General features: G+C 44.6%; 1 protein-coding gene across 6 annotated transcripts in view; it reads left to right on the top strand.

The window, feature by feature from the left end:
* The window catches only part of ena (ENAH actin regulator enabled), a 22,983-nt gene extending 5,085 nt beyond the window's left edge, over nt 1-17,898 (top strand). Inside the window, exons 1-10 of one of the 6 annotated variants that reach the window (XR_013000063.1) lie at nt 2,201-2,457; nt 2,947-3,268; nt 3,346-3,473; nt 3,542-3,603; nt 3,695-5,073; nt 5,191-5,385; nt 6,178-6,427; nt 6,506-6,803; nt 6,933-7,047; nt 7,618-17,898. Coding sequence is in view for 2 of the 6 variants with exons in the window: in XM_076373797.1 (XP_076229912.1) it covers nt 2,381-2,457; nt 2,947-3,268; nt 3,346-3,473; nt 3,542-3,603; nt 3,695-5,073; nt 5,191-5,385; nt 6,178-6,427; nt 6,506-6,534 (2,442 nt within the window). In the remaining 4 variants the exon portion in view is untranslated. Of the gene's footprint in view, nt 1-2,200; nt 2,458-2,946; nt 3,269-3,345; nt 3,474-3,541; nt 3,604-3,694; nt 5,074-5,190; nt 5,386-6,177; nt 6,428-6,505 lie in introns of those variants that run through there. The other 5 variants (XR_013000062.1, XR_013000061.1, XR_013000060.1 and 2 more) reach the window with 5 other exon arrangements.

Here is a 17,898-nt window from a genome sequence, read left to right as displayed (position 1 = left end):
CGCAGTTTCCCTTTTTTTCTATTAATTAACCAGCTAAGCGTGGAATTTAGTTTGAAAAATCTCTCATTGGGCGCGCAATAAAATCAAATAATGAAGTGTATACTCGTTAAATACAGGCGAAATGAACTTAAAATGTATCCTAACGAAAAACTAAAGCGAAACGGAGAAGAATTATATATTTGTCTTAAAAAATAAATAATCCATGGTTGAAAAAGTTAGCACCATTAAGAGTTTTAAGATGACGTGTATACTCGTCAAACACAGTTAACTGATTAAGAAATTGATAATTTAGCTTGATGTACTAAAGGTTTTATATGTTTCAAAGAATCTTCGTTCGCGAAGGGTTAACACGTTGACTGCCACGACGGTCACCGATGACCGGAGCTTCCAAATTACTTGAAAATAATAATTCGTAAGATAACTAGGGTTGAATGGAAATGTTTAACCCTTTGCAGACGAATGTCGGCATTTTGCTGAGATCAAACTTCCATGTTTGAAACACCAAGTTACGAACAAATGATTTAACTATTCAAACAGCAAGAAATCAGTGAATAGTTTCTTTATTATCTATGATTTGAGCATTCAGTGTTTAATTTAGCAGAATCTGCAAAAGGTTTTGTATGCTTCCAACAATCGTCCGGAAAGGTTTAATAACGCGAATAACTTGATCATAGTGCAACCTAATAAGTGTGTACCAAGTAGTTGATAATTGTTGCTTTTTGATAATTTTTATTACAAAGGAATAAGTGATGCATAAAACAATAGTTTTTCATGACATTCAAAGTGTTAACATTATACTTCATATTACGCATCAATTCGAGGAATATTCAAATAAAATAGCTTCATAACTCAATGTACGTATGATCTCTCTTCGAGTTGGTTTCACGGAATATCTTCATCTCATCAGAAAATACGTGAATATTTCTAACGAAAAACGTCCGAGTGGAAAGGGTTAATTCTTGCATTTTGAAACAGAAAATAAGAGTTGACATGGTAATAAATAATCATTTGGGACATGTTGCTTTTATTATTCGCGTTGGAAAATCTCGTACAGTATTACTTCCTGTAACGAGCTCATACAATATGTAACGTATTAACCGCGTTATACGAGAGTTTCGTGCGCAAATACATCTAGGATAAAAGAATTTCAACGAGAAACTAGATCCCAGATGCATCCGTGAGCTTATGCGATCGGAGTTGTCATCGAAATTCTCGGCAATCGCGCACGAGGACTGAATCATCCTCGAATCATCCGTATCGAGCACTGAGTCCTCGGATTACGCGGATCGACAGCTCATTTAATATCTTCTTTGTATCGCGCTCTACGGGTAGATAGAATTCCGGACGTGTTAGTCGATCGTACTGCGATAAGGCTCGCCGCGAAAGCGTCGAAAGGTTTCACGGGAAACTTCTGCGCGCTGGTCTCGATGGCTCGTCGACCGCCGCGAAAAAGCTTCGGTGTTTCATGCGGTGAAGATACACAGATAAGAGCGAACTATTATTAACACGTTGACCGCCACGGTGGTCATCGACGATGGGAACTTCCGAATCGCTCGAGAACAATGACAATAAGGAAATTCATGTCGAATAAAAATATTCAGTAACATAAGTAACCAGATAATAGGGTAACATTAGTACTGTGATATCAGATTAGTAGTAATTATTTTTAGTATCATTCGATACTGTTACAAAAGCGTGAGCTTTAAAACGCTCAACATTCTTGTGGCAGACAACGTGTTAATTGTTTAGTACCTTATCTAGATATTTTCACTGGAACATTTACGTTCGTCGGTTAAATGAAAAATTCTAATTAGTTTCGAGCAATGAAGATTCTGTATTCGGACAATGATTAGACACGATTCAGTTGCGATTATTGCATTCAGCCAAATTATTCCATCGATCCCGGGACACAGAATCGAAGGAGATCGTGCAGCGCGAGAGATCAATTCGAAAAGCGAACCGAACGAAACGAGGACAGCGTTTTTGCGAGCCTCAGGCGCAGAGCGGTGGGTGGCTCGGAACGAAATGAAAATATTCCGAAAGGTGTCTCGACTCGCGGAAGCGAGTCCTGCATTGGACGTGCACGCACAGGATGTGCACGGCTAAAAAAAAAATATGGTTGCGCGCGTATTGGTTCGCTCGTTATCGTAACGGGCGAGTCATACGGCTCGGCAAGAGGAAGCGGTCAGTATCTTTTCGTATTTCGCTCGATTCTGTTCTGGTTTCGCGAGCAATCCCGCCCAACGGCTGTGCCTGGACTCGGTCCGCGGCACGGTGAAAGTGACATCGAGCGTAACAGCGTTCTCGATGAAATCCGCTGGTTCTTCCGCTGGTTCTTCCTCCGTTGCTCACAGCGATTTTTCTGGGGCGAGCGTGAACGATGAGCCGAGCGACGTCCGAACGGCGTTCCTTCGATCGTCGCCGATTCCCGCCGTGTCGAGGGGAACACGGATCCTGGTACTGTCCGGCGAGGGAAATACGTCGATTCTTCTAAACGCTGAAAAGTCGGGGAGGCGAAGGGACAGTGGCATTCGCGGTGTTCGGGTCGCCTCGGTCTTCGACGCATGGTCGTTATTGGCCGCACGGCGATAACAAAGGACGGAAGCGAGACCGAATGCGGCGGAGTGAGATGTGTGACGGTGGAAAATAAAATTCGTAGTGCCGCCAACTTCGTCCCCTTCGTTGCGTCTCACTCCGTTGCATTCGGTCTCGCTTGCATCCTTTGTTATTGCCGCGCGCCGATAATGACCATGCGTGGAGGACCGAGGCGGCCCGAACGTCGCGAGTGCAAGTGGTCCTCTCGCCACCCTGATTTTTCAGCTTTTAGGACAGCGACGTTTATTCTCCTTTGGATAATGTTCGGATTCGGAGATTCGAAGTGTGCCGGATCGAAAGAAACGCGAAGGAACGATCCTATTATATCGTTCTCTTTGTTCGTTGTTCCAGCGAGGTGAGCATATCGTCCGCTCGTGCGTCGGTGATGGTGTACGACGACATGAATAAGAAATGGGTACCGAGCGGGAGTTCCTCGGGACTCTCCAAGGTCCAGCTGTACCATCATCAGGTGAACAACACGTTCCGGGTGGTCGGTCGGAAGCTGCAGGATCACGAGATCGTCATCAACTGCGCGATCCTCAAGGGATTGAAGTACAATCAAGCGACGGTCACGTTTCACCAATGGAGGGACAACAAGCAAGTGTACGGCCTGAACTTTTCCAGCAAGGACGACGCGGACGCGTTCGCCAGGGCGATGCTGCAAGCGCTCGATGTGAGCCGAATGAAATTCGAAATTTGTCGAGATTCGCCGGTCTTCATCCTTTTCGTTAATCCTTTCGGTTTGACCAGGTGCTCAGCAATGGGAGCAACATATCGAGAAGCCTCGCACCTTCGGTGGGATCGACCACGCAACAGCAACCCGTTTTCCCACAACAGCAACAGGGTAACGCTCAGTACGACGAAGACATGGGCTACAGGTACGTTGAGTTCACCTAGCGCGTTCTACGTGAAGATTTGTGACTAATCGTTCCCTTGTTCCGCGTAGAACCATGACCAGAGAGGACGTGGCGATAATCCAAGAGCGCAGGATGTCTCAACAAAGTCAAGGTATCGTATCCGCCTCGTTCCACTCCACGGTGCGCCGGGAGATATCATATTGAACCGGAAGCGAATTGCTCAATCCCATTTTCCGTGGCAGCAACCGGCAGCCCGAACGCGATTTCTCCGAGTTGTCCTCTGGGAAACCAACAGCAGCAACAGCAGCAGCAGCAGCAGCAGCAGCAACCGACGCCTCAACAACAGCAACAACAGCCGCCTCAACAGCCGCCTCAACAAGTCGTACAACAGCCGCAACCGCAACCCCAGCAGCCACAACCGTCAGCCCCACCTCTGCCTCAACAGCAACAACAACAGCAGCAGCAGCAACAACAACAGCCGCCGCCGCAGCAACAACATCAACAACAACCGCAACAGCAACCTTTGCAGCAACAGCCGCAACAGCAGTCCGGTCATCACAGAACATCCTCGGCGCCACCTGCGCCCCAGCCTCAACAGTCTGTGATGCAGTCGATTCAACCTGTCGGTGGTCTAGGGACAGGAGCGGGGCAAATGTCGAGCGGTGGCGCTCCCCCGATTCCACCGCCGCAACCTCCTATGCCGACCTCGGTTCCACCGTGTCCTCCGACGATGATGAACTTTAACGCACCGGTACCACCGCCGCCTATGATGATGAACCAATACGCGCAATCGCCATCGTCTCAGACTAATCTGCCGAATCAGTCTCAAGCTCAGTCGATTTACGGCAGCGGACAGGGAAGCCAGTACGGCGCCCCGGCGAACAATAACCAATACGCGACGGCCACCGTAGTCGGGCAGAGTCCTTGCCAGTACTCCACCGGGAATCAGAATAATTTCTACGGTAACAACGGTCAAATGGCGAACGCGTATTCGAGCGGACAGCCTGGCCAAGCGAACCAGTACGGCGGTGGCAGTGGCACCGGCCCCGGAGGCGGTGGAGCTGCCGGGAACCAGTACGCGAGTGGGAATTCAATCGGTCAGTACGCTAGCAGCGGAGCGGCAACGACCGGGCAATACGTGGTCGGTGTGGGCGTTGGAGCTGGCGTGAACGTTGGTCAACCGAACCAGTCTCAGTACAGTGTCGTGTCTCAGGCACAGCCACCGTACGGGACCGGTCAAGTGCAAGCGGCGTCGAATGCCACAAACCCGTACGGGACGCCTGCGAATGCGGTGAATCAGTACAACAGCGGTAACAGTGGTGGTGGTGGTGGCGGACCTACCGGTGGCAGTGGGATTCACGGGCCGACTGTCAATTCGAACGTTTACGGTCCCGTTAACACCGGTGGCCCTCAACCCCCGCCTATGGTACCCTTAACCGGTCCCGCCGCACCTCCACCACCTCCACCACCGCCCGTACCAAACGCGAACGCGATCAGCCTTAATCCTCCCTTGGGCGGACCTTCTGCTACCGCGTCAATGAATTCGAACAACGCGGACCCACCTCCGGACGCTAACTCGTTGGCGGCTGCTCTTCAGGCGGCTCGTCTGAAGAAGAAGCAGGTTCGTGTCGCTCTCAATTCGACTCGGTTCACCTGATTGATTTTCTAGTTTAATCTTGCAATTGATTCATCGATTAGACTATTCTTTGATCGTTTGATCATTGCCATTTGGTTGCAGACGGCGCAACAGTCGGTGGAGAACAGTGGTTCCAGTAGCAACAGTAGCGGCAGCGGCAGCACCGGGAGCGGTGGGAATTACGGCACGCTAGGAAGGGGCGGGGGTGGCGGTATGGCTTCCATGATGGACGAGATGGCGAAAACGTTGGCGCGAAGACGAGCCGCTGTCGAGAAGAAGCAACCGGAACAGCCACAGGTGTGTATTCGCCATAGCGGCCATATTTAACCCCTTGCCCTATGATTTATTTCCGAACTGTGATCGATCTACTTTGTTATTAATGATTTATTGAAACTAAGAGAAGATTCCAGTTTTATTCTATGTCAACGTGTGCTCTAAGTTATAATCATTGATAACAGGAATAATATGCAATTTTCCTTCCAACAAATTAAGTAATATTTATGTTAAGTTCTGTTTGAAATTTTTGTAAGGGGTTAACCTTCTATGGGCCGAATTTTTGTTCATGATTATAACACAATCTGTGCAGTACAAAATTAATAAATATCCACATATGAATACGACTCAACAATAATCTCATCAAACGAGTATATGTTATAACTTGCAAGTTACAATGACGTTAAACTTTCACGTCTGAGCGTATAACAGTTTAAGTTAACTGATTACTTCATTTTATTCACCATTTTGCAAAATGAAATAAACAAGATGTCAATATATTGACATGCGACTTCAAAGTTACATGGGTCTACAGAGGGTTAACCCTTTGCACTCGAGAGGCGACTCTCATTCGCCATTTGATTCGATACACCGAAATTATGAGCACTGAAATTCAATATTCAATTTTGAATTAGGTATCAACACATGAATTAGTTACATCCCTTAATTTATGCAAGATTTCCCTTTATGTTCCTTGCTAATAGTATTATATATAACAAATATTCATAACGAAAAATATTGTTGAGTGCAAAGTGTTAAATTCCTTTCCGGTGTCTCCCCTTTTCCCACGGGCTGACGCGTTTCTCGTCCCAACAGGAACCCGAAAGTTCGCCGGACAAAAAGTCTTGGGACAAGAACAACTCGAACAATAAGTTTTCGAACGGCGCCGAGTCACCGAAGTCGGTCCGCAAGAGATTCGGCTCCGCCTCGGAGGACACTCTGCTAAAAGTGAACGGCGTGAATGACGGAGCCGTGCTCACCGCTCAAGAAATGGAAGCCTTCAAGGCGGAGATCATCAAGGAAGTGCGCAAAGAGTTCCAGAAGATGAAACAAGAAATCGTGGACGGTAAGGATGAGTGGCAATTAAACGGGACAGCCTTATCACGGTTTGCTCACGCGTCCGCGTATCTTTGAACATTTTCAGCTGTGAGAACGGAGCTGAGCAGAAGATAAAGACGCGACGCGGGCCAGACTCGAGAGGAAAACGACAAAGGGAGAAGAAGAAGGAGAAGGGGAAGAAGAAGAAGAGAAAGAAGAAGAAGAAGAAGAGGAAGAAGAAGAAGGAGGAGGGAAAGAAGCAGCGAGGAGAGGAGTATTGTATCGCATAGCTCGTGACTGCCGAAACGATTGCGTCGTTGGCCGCGCACAACAAAGGTTTTTTTACTACGTATTCGCGAGAGTGAAGCAGACTTATACCCCGTGTATATCAGGCACGTTTGTGCGTAAGTACATTATTATCTAGCCTAGCATTCTAAGTAAACCGTACCCTTTCGTTGTTTACTAGACCGATGGTAAACGACGTCCGCTATGGATAAAATCGATTCTAATTCTGCCAATTCGACGCACAACAGACATTTTGGATCAGCCGATCGGTAGTTAACGACAGACACTACCCACGTTCGAACGCGTGTATTTCTTCGGTGGGATCGCATGATCTATATCGTTCATCGTCGACGAATCACACAGGTACCGTAACACGCGTCGATCGCGTCCAGCCCCCTCTGTGATCTCCGGAGGAGACCCGGGATTCTCATTTCTGTAAATAACACCGGTCGAATTCGATACACAGCCACGCGAAACGCGCCGATCATTTCCGAAACATGATTCCTCTAGTCCGAGAGAGAGAGAGAGAGAGCGAGAGAGAAAGAGAGAGAAAGAGAGAGAGAGAAAGAGAGAGAGAGAGAGAGAGCGCGAAAGAGAGAGAGAGAGAGAGATTGGGATTCGAACGGTAACTACGTGCATCCGATTCGTTCGAGTTTCTTGTTTTTTTTTCTTTTCTTTTTTCTTTTCTGAATTATTTTTCATCGAACATTTCCAACCGCTCGTCGGCGTAATTCTCGCTTGAATCCACCCCCTCGCGAGACGTTCGCGAGGCGTCGTCGGCCCGTATCAACTCGAAATTTCCCGTGTTCACGTTCCGATCTGTTTTTTGTTTTTCTTTTTTCACGCTTTCGCGCATACACCGCCCACGACCATTTTCCGTGTACATAGAAAATCGATGCGCACAGCTCGTTACATTCCAAGAAACGTTCAAAGGTATCCCGACAGGAGAGAACAAAACGAGACAAAGAAATTGCAACGGAAGAGGAAGATGAAAGGTTAGAAGCGGTCCACCGATCGACTGCCGCGACTTCGAACGAACGAATGAACGAACAAAAGACGAATCGCTAGCCGATTCGAGCACCGTTGTCGACGGTGATACATGAAACACGTGTTAAACACACCATAGACACACGCACATACACATACATACACACATCATATATATAAACATACGATCATACATACGCCATTATATACACATGTACCTATACACGCTGATCAACCGAAGCGTTTTCGAAATTTTACCGATTTTTCTATTTCACGCGGAGGAGAGCAGACTCAACGAAAATTCCACACCACGAACGGCACACGACCGATTGAACCGGTCGTGTTTGATATCGATATTGTATATTATTCTCCGTTCTTATATTTTTTTTATCGTCCCCCGTACGATTCTCATGGAGCGTGAGAAGAGTAACGTTGCAGTTCATATATATTCTATGTACCTATAATATAGTCGTATATACACGCTGATCTGCACCGGCTTATTGGCATTTATTGCAATTAACGAGAGAATACAGAACAAGGGGAAAACAGCAAAAAAAAAAGAAGAAAAAGAAAAAGAAAAGAAACGAAACGATATACGAAAGAAATAACAAAGGGACGTTTACGAGGAGACTCGCGTGAAAGGAACGAGGTGCGGCGAGAAGTTAGAGGAAACGGATGAAAGAGGGGGGGGGTATGTGGAAGAAACGGTGCCCATCATTCCGTGTAGCAAAGCGATATCTTTTTTATCGGTGTTTCTGTGAAACATACGTTACCGTCGCGCGTCGACGATGGAACCACCGGACCTGTCGAATTGGCGGCGCGTCTCGGATTTCTTCCGCGACCTTCGGAAAGACACGCGCACGCTTCTACGCAATTTTTTCTACGTTTTTGTAATTTTTTATAAGAGGACGCGCGTCGATCCGATCGCTTGGCAGCTCCATCGTCGGCAAACAAACGAATAAGGATCGAAGAATGCTATTCAACGAGGCGTGAATTATGCGAAAGAAGCGACGCAATTACTCGCCTGTCGCCGGACGAACGTCGGTGTCTTTTTTTATAATCCCTCGTTAGTCCTCGCGGAGAGGACTCGCGACCTCGTCATTGTTTCTCCCGATTTGTCGAGACCGTTGCCTCCCGAGCTACGTCGATACCAGGTTCACTGAAATCGAATTCTTCACACGTTGTTCGGTAAACGAATATTCGAATGCGTGTTCTAATTCTCTACTTTTAACCCCTTAACCGTGGAGTCTTCCCGGCAACGCAACGCCGAGTTTTTCAATTGAACTTTAATTTAACCCTTTACTCCCGAGAGGTGACTCTCAGTCATTTGATTTGATACAACAAAATTACGAAGTGTTATATGTAATATTAAGTTTTGTATAATGCATCAATATGTGCAGTATTTATGTAAAATGGCTTTGTTTCTTGACACTTTGCGTACCGGTTAATTTCCGGAAAATTGAATTGCGACTGGCAATTTTCAGTGAGATCAATTCACATCGTTATACACAGAAAAGCTCGGATATATTGTTATGTAATATATTTCAAATAGATAATCAATTCGAGTCAAATTGAATATTTCTTCAAATGGTAATTAGCATAGTTGCATAACTAAGTGTCTTTATTAAAAACGAGATTTCTCGTTACCAGTACGCAATGTGTTAATTTACGTGTTTCCTCATTAGTGAAAAGCTTCCGGGTGTAAAGGGTTAAGTCTTCTTTTCCTTGAGTTTGTTCCTCTTACAACATAATTAGCGTTCTAACAGAAAAGGATGTTTATATTTAGTGAATATAATAAAAAGAGGAAATAAACGAATGCACAGAAATTTTAGTCTTGATATTCCTCGAAACGTTTCGCTGAACACAGGGAAAACTTTACATTGCTTGCATATGAGACGAATTAATTTGTGACTTTTCCTTCTGCATGCTGCACGTTCTCGATGAATATTCGCGAACGCGTCGACTGTCACTGTTAAGGGGTTAAAGCTTCGATGTCCAAGATCGAAATGAACGAACGCAACTTTTAGCAGGAACGGTAGAATAAATTGTACTACCAGTGTCCGTGAACCCAGCGTTCAGAGCGTGGTCGTGTCTGAATCGAAAATCACGGTTTTGCGCAACGAGTTCTTTATCTTTTTCTAGTCGACCAAGGAAACTGCGAATCGGAAACGGAACGGCACGCGGTTAATAAGCGCACGGCCAGGCCTGTTACGTTCCGCGATAACATCTGCGATTGGCGTAGGGTACGCGATGTTCACACGCAACCATCCTGGTTTCTGCTCGGCTATTTCTGCGTTAAGTGCCACGAAAATCTTTGAGCGGTTTACATAACGCTCATTCATTCGTGGCGAAGATAAATAGGAGTGATCGTTCATTCTATTTGCCATCGCATCCTTGCGTTACGCTATCGTCAATTTGTGTTATTAACACTAGATTTATGGAACTCGTCAATTCGATGGATATTGAATTTTTTAAACATTATTCGGTAATACTGTAATTACTCGATTTTGAAGCTATTTCTATGATCTATATTCTCAGCGTATGATCTATATCTCAGTTTTCAATTTCACCGAATTTCTGTTGCTTTTATTTATTAACTTCTAATATGTTCTGTTGTTTCTTTTATAATGGAATATCGAATTAATTTCTATTTAACTAAGACAAGCGAACACGTCGTTTGGTACAATTGATCTGGACGTAATGAGTAACTACATTAACTTGTTTCGTAAATATTTTCATGCAGATTGAGATCTGTTTTTATCTGATCCGTTTTAACGCGAGTGTCGCACGATTTTGCTGAGAAAAATATACAAAGTGAAAATAACTAATGACAACTTATGTGATTGAATTACATTATTATTATTGAAGGTTTATCTTGTTGAATGTCACTGCATTAGGCAGTGTCACTTATAATATAGAAAAGTTCTCAAATAATCATCGTTTAATCGAATGAATCATACTAATTCGATTTAGTTGAGGTCATCGGTGACCCTCATGGCATCCGCGTTAATAACTGCAGTTTCCTAGGAACAATGGAACAAAGTAGAACGAGTGTCTATAAATCTAGCGTTAAATATTTTTATTCGACACAGGTTATATAACGCATTGGAATTGTTTTCGAGTAATTTAGACGCGTCGGAAGTACGTTTGCAACGCGTTTCTTATTTATTCCATCGGCGATGCGCTCGCGATTTCGATCGTACCTATGCACTCGAAGGATCAGATAACGCCGTAACTACCGGATGGGTCGGAACAGGTCGGAACGACCTGTTCTCGGATCCTTCTGTCACAGTCGTTTAACACTAAACATACCGCGAAAGGTCAAACGACCGGTTTTAAAATTTGACTGGAAATTCTCTACGATTTTCTTCGTTCGTTTGACAATAAATCAATTAACACTTCGGCTGCCACGGCCACCGACGACCGGAGCTTTCAAATCGCAAGAAAATTAAAATTAAAATAATTATGACTTGGATAATTGATTTCGAATATAAATTTTCCGTAACGTAAATAACTGGACAATAGGGTAATATAAGAATTTTCGTATCAAAGAATGAATAATTCTTGCTTCGTATCTTTGCTATAGAAAGGATATGCGATACAAAACGCTGACGTCTTTCGTGGTAGTCAACGTGACAAATATTGCCCGATTGACCAGTTCAACTTTTCCCTCTTCTGTTCCTGGTTCCAATAAGAAACATTTGACTCGCTCGAAACTCAATGCGGTTGAGTCCAGAAAACAGAAATTGAGAAAACTAATTTGACTACCCACGGTATAGGTGTATGTACAAAGTGTCGGTACGTTTAGTGTTAAAGGACACGCACGTTTTACCGAGCAACAATCGAGCAAACTAATTTATTAACAGAGAAAAACGGAACACAGTAGACCACCGTATAACGCGATTCCTCGTGCAACGTGGTGCGCAATGAAACGCGAGAATTCCTCGCGTTTACAAACGAGGCGAGGTTCAGTCGAGCATTGCACTGTTTCCTCGCCGATTCCTTCTGTCTCTGAGTTCTCTTGTATTTCACAGAACGCGGAGACTAAAAGTTGTCACGGTACTAATCGTTCGTGACGCGTTACACGAGAACAATCTCGTATGATCTCCTAAAACGCGTTCGCCGCGTTATACGGGCGTCTGTCGTAAAACGAATCGGAATCTCAGCGAATTCTAGCGCCCCTAGACGCGTGTACGCGCCCACGGCACTCGAAGGGTTAACCCTGTGCACTCGGAAGTTTTTCATTGGAAACATTTTCACATTTTCGGATGAGATAGAGCTAATTTGTTTTAATACTTTGCACTCGAAAATAGTTTCGTTATTTTTCCTTTTTTAATGACATATCAGTGACAGATTTTCCAAGTAACATTAACACGTTGACTGCCACGAGAATTTCGAGAGTTTTGTTATAGTAAGATTTATTCCTTTATGACAGAGGAAAATAGTATTAGAAACAATTATTAATGTTTTGGTATTACAGTACTTATATTACACTATTATCTAGCTTCCGGTGTTACTAAATATTTTGATTCGATATCAATCTGCTTATTGTAATTGTTTTCAAGCAACTTGGAAGCTCCGGTCACCGGTGAAGATTAATCATTGTCTGCTTTTTCTTGCCACAAGAGAACAACTCTACGGAAAAACGATCAAGATTTTCATGGCGCTTATGTTACACTTTTATTTAGCTATCTACGTGACTATATAGTTTGATAGAACATCAGCCTTCATCTTATAATTATTTTCAAGTGATTAGACGCTCCGGTGATCGGTGACCACCGTGGCAGTCAACGTGTTAATATAACTAATATAGGAACCAAGGGATGGAACTATTCTATTTTAACATTTCATGGATAATTACATTAAATGAACTTGAATATTGTATATCAAACTTCATAACTTTAGTTAGCTTTAGTTAGCTGTATCAAACTAAATAGCGACTGGGAGTCGCCTCTCGAGTGCAAAGGGTCGAGCCTCAGATTTTCTAGTTTTACTGTATGAAATCAAGTGGCAAAAGTCACCCCTCGAGTGCAAAGGGTTAATCTTGTAAACGGCATCGTTTCGCGTGCGTTCCCCGCCGAGTCGCGCGTCTCTGTCGCGTTGAGAAGCTCTCTTTCGCGCGTCGATCTTCCAGTATGACAGTATTCGTTATCATTTTCCTGCATCGACCGTTGCTCTTGGATCGGACACGGCACGCGCGGCGCGCTCGCGACAAGGGGAACGCGCGGGGAGATAGACTCGACGAGAGCGTCGTCGACGAAGACATCGTCGACGAAGCGACGGGGAGAAACAACGAGGAGATTCTCGCCGGAGAAGCGAATTCGGGTTCTCTCCGCGGTGTGCTCGCGTTTCGCAGCGATGCTCGGCCGCCGATCGACGTTAACCGAGGGACGACGCTAATCCGAGGCTTTTTTTGTAACTCCAATCATCCCTCGAAGATGGCGCGTCGACTCGGAGCACCTAGGTCGAGCAACCCCGCGAAACCGCGTTTCAACGCGTCGAACGCCGCACGATTTCACGCAACGAAATACAGAAAGAAATGCAATACTGAATGATTCCATTGAATCGTTTCATTATCATTGCACGTTCATCTTGCCGAGCGTCGTTAGACAGCGTCACCTACAATAAAAAAATCGAGTAATCATCGTTCAATCGATTGAATTACAAGAATCCGATTAGATTTCAACGTGTTGAACATTCAGCGGACGATGAAGCGTCGATGGTAACGACAACGACGATAACGATGATGGTGCACCGCGACGAGAGGGATGTCGAAGGATGAAAGGGAACGGGAGAGAATGAGAAAGCGAGAGAAACTACTATACGAGCTCCGAAAGAGCTTTCAGCGCGGCGAACGCGCGGATGTTCGAGAGAACGAGGAACGGGGTACGAGTAAAGAAGCGGCTGATCGAGGAGAAAAATGACTAGTATTAGACGCATTTATATTGTATTTAATATATGTATATTTCTATATACATATATATCATAGATGGATAATTTTAATATGGCAAGTTTATCGCGCGAGTATTACGAGTGTTTGTTACGATTGCAATTATTTAAGAAGCGACACACGACGAGTCGAGTCGAGTCGAGTCGAGGCGAGGCTAGGCGTACCGCATCGCAGGACCATCGAGTAACTGGGCCGTGCGTCGACGGTCGAACGTGTCTCGGTTGGGAACATTTATTCGCCTTACTTCTACGCGAGAGAAGCGGCGGGGACACGCGGACTCGACGATTAACGTTCGCTTTTGTTTACCGGCCGGCCGCGCGCACGGCTTCGATAACTTTGCCCGCAGTTATCGCTCCGGCTATATTCATTTTATCCGAGGACAACGACTTCTGTACATACATGCAATATTACGCGCGCACTGTTCCGACGTTCGACGAGCGAGCCGCGTTCCTTCCCGGCGCTCCGCGGCCGGTTTGTTCGGTTCGTTCTTTTACCGATCTCGTCGCGCGATCGGGAAACATCGAGCTTCGTTTTATAGATTCGACCCGTCAAAGCGAGCAGCGTCCGCCCAGTTTACCTTCACGCTGGAACTACCGGGAATCTGCGTTTCTTTACACTTTACCGATCGGTAGCGGTTCAACATCCTACGCACTTCTCACCGATCGTTCGCCGCAAACTTCCTTGATATCGGCTCTGTTCCGGCTTACTGTCGCGGAATATCATGTTCGCTAGTGTCACGTATTCGTGACTCGTATATTTTGTATAAAGTGAAATTGACCCTTTGCACTCGGAAGTTTCTCACTAGAAGTATTTAACATTTTTCCACGAGGACGATATTCTTTGAAACTAAAAGGGAAATCACAAGTACATCGAGGAAAGTTATTTTATTTCAACATTAAAGTTCAACATTAACCCTTCGCACTCGGAAGTTTCTCGCTAAAAATGAACATAAACATTTATATTCATGCACATCACTCTAAGATCTGTGCCAAACAATTCGAGAAAGATCCAAAAACAATCCCAAGAATCGCGAAACAAAAGTGTCCCGTCGAGTCGTGTCGGTTCGGTTGGTTCCAGCGTCGAGGAGCAAGTGGAATGCGCCGTGCAGTGGTCGGACCGCGAGGCGTTCGGTCGTGTCTCGTCCCGAAAAAGCCGGCGCGGTCTCGTCCGAGTCGTTCGAATCGTCGAAACGAGGAGAAGAGGATCGAAGGATCGCGGAATGGAGTTGAGCGACGATGCGGGGAACGCGGGGAGTCCGTTCCGGTCGGGTCGAGTCGGTGACTGGTAAACAAACGCACGTGGCGCGGCCGCTTTGAGCATCCACGGCTCGCATTCCTCGGATGGTTCGGAATCCGAGTTCCGGACGGAAGCTTCGCTTCGAAGCAGTGAAGCCAGACAAAGGTGAATCCCCCCCACACTTCGCCTTATCCCTTTCGCTACCCCATTCTAGTAAAGTCGTCGATGTGCTCGAACCTCTCCGATTTTAATTTTCGAATATGTTGCTGAGGACGTCATTCGGAACAACTGTTTCCTGTATATATTGCCAACGGAAGGCTTTAGTTTTTGAGATAACCGCGGGAAACCTTTTTTATTAGCACGTTGACTGCCACGAGAAGCTTCAGCGTTTTATGCCGTTTTTTATTTTATAGCGAAGATGAGAAGATTATCAATTACTTGGTACTACAGTTCTTAAGTTACATTACTATCTACTTATTTACGCTGTCGAACATTTTTATTGGATGTCAGTTATCTCAGGAGTATAATTGTTTCCCAGTGATTTGAAAGCTCCTGTCATCGGTGACCACCGTGGCAGTCAACGTGTTAGTAGACTGAGTTCTGTATTCACGATCGCGTCCATGAGAGCTAATGCAATAAGCATAACCGCTTGTCACTTCGGCGGCTTGCATCAATCAGCCCTCGATCTTCTCAGGTTATTGTACAGCTATGCTTGACGGACGTGCTCGTGTATATTTTTTTTTAACACGTTGAGTGACGACTCTGTCGAGGAAAATATACGAAATGACGATAATGTAATATCGACTTATGTAATTGAATTACGTTATTAGTATTGCAGGTTTAACTTGTTGAATGTCATTGCGTTAAGCGGTATTACTAATAAGGTAGAAATGTTTTCAAATAGTCAACGTTTGACACGTTGACTGCCACGGTGGTCACCGGTGACCGGAGCTTCCAAATTGCTTGAAAACAATTACAATAAGAAAATTGCCATTGAGTCAAAATATTCAGAAGAACAAAAAGCTAGATAATAGTATAACATGAGCACTAATGCCAAGACATTAATAATTATTTCTAATACTATTTTCCTGTATTATAAAGGAATAAATCTTGCTATAACGAAACTCTCGAAATTCTGGTGGCAGTCAACGTGTTAATAACTCCACTGTACACTACAATTTGTCTAGGATGGACATTTGGTAAATTGTTTTAGTAATATTTGGATGTAGCACGTAGATGTTTTCTCAACAGAATGCATCTATGCTTGTTATGGGGATCGTTTGCTTGTTTTCTGCGTAATCTTTTAGGAAGAGTGTAACTTATTTGCTATGTCATTTCGGTGATTTTCTAGTCTTGTTTTACATCTGTCACACAATGATCATAAGAGTTACGTAATTATTCGTTTCTCGTGTAGTGACAAAGGTTTTTCGCGATTATCTTGGAAACTAAAGCCTTCCGCTGACACTATATAAAGGAAACAGTTGTCCAAATCACATCCCCAATAACATATTTGAAAATCGTGAAGATCGGAGAGGTTTGAGCATATCGATAATTCACCCCCATTCCTCATCAGCGGGCACCTCTCTGAAAAAGTATTAGAGAAACTGGTTCAGCAATATACAAATTGAATTGCAAACCAACTGAAGTCTCAATGATTGCACTCTTGAGATTTCCACAGAACAATTTCAAAAAGACAATTTAACTGCTCGATAGCTCCAGTGTTAACCACTTGCGCTGGAAATGAATTCAGAAATTTGGCAAAGTTTCCTGCGATGAATTTCATTTTTACCTATTTTACGCTGATGTGTACACTCATTTTGTTTGTTAATCATTCTGTATAGAGTGATACATTTCGAAGTAATCCAATGGGCGTAATGCAACAAGATTATCAACGCTTGAAAGACATCATTGAGAATTTTCGGATAGAAATGTCTCGACGTGCGTGACACGTCTTTCCAGCGCAAGTGGTTAACACGTTGAACGCCGCACGATTTCATAGAGCAAAATACGCAAAATGGAAAAAATACAATATTAAATCATTTGACTGAATTGGATCATCATTGCACGTTCATCAAACTGAATGTCACCGCAGTGGATAGCATTATTCATAGTTTGCGAATAATCATCGTTTAACCCTTTGCGGACGAACGTCGACATTTCGGCGAGATGAAGTTTTCATGTTTCGAAGATTAAGTCATAAACAAATAATTGAATTACTCAAACACCAAGAGATCAGCGCGTAGTTTCTGTTTTTCCTATCATTTAAGTAATTGCTATATAATTTAGCTTCATCCGCTGAATATGTGTAATTTTGTGTATTTCAAAGAATCTTCGTCCGCAAAGGGTTAATTGAGTGAATTATATTCGATTTGCTTGGGGGTCACCGGTGACACCCATGGCATTCAACGTGTTAAAGAGTCTTATCTACATCGAACTGGAAAGGATTGAATATTTCAAGCGAGAAACTTTCGAGTGCAAAGGGTTATTCACTGCAGAACTCGACGGTAACGTAAAGGAGATGGTAAACTGTTCCCTTGAATGTCTCCTATCTGGCCACGTTGCTTCGAAACGCCGACTCGTCTCGTCGAGCGAGAAAGGAGACTCGAGGAAGCTCGAGCGACGGGGAAAAAGGGGTGTCCAACCGTCGAACGCTGCGCAGAGCTCCGTCGGGAGACGACAACGACGGAAGGGATCGAAGAGGAGGCTCGACGAGGCATACTCACCGCGTAGCGTATTATTTTGCTAGCGTTTTAAGTAAACCGCGAAACCCAACACACAGAGACACGCGCATACACACATACATACATACACACACACACACATTTGTACGACGAAATACGAGAGTTCTGGCGAACGTAAGCGCGGACGGAGAGAACGAACGAGAGACTGTGCGAGAGTGACAGCGAAGGAGAGAAAGGGAGCGAGCGAAAGGGAGAGAGAGAATTTGAATCGACGCCGAGCAACACACTGTTTCTTAAGACGTATCTTGAAAATATTTGTATGTAAATTGAATGACGAAACAATAAAAAGTATACGCCGAA

This window comes from Nomia melanderi, chromosome 14, assembly GCF_051020985.1.
Source record: "Nomia melanderi isolate GNS246 chromosome 14, iyNomMela1, whole genome shotgun sequence".
Taxonomy (NCBI): Eukaryota; Metazoa; Arthropoda; class Insecta; order Hymenoptera; family Halictidae; genus Nomia; species Nomia melanderi.
Note: the sequence above shows the minus strand (reverse complement) of the source record. Positions and strands in the feature narration are given on the sequence as shown.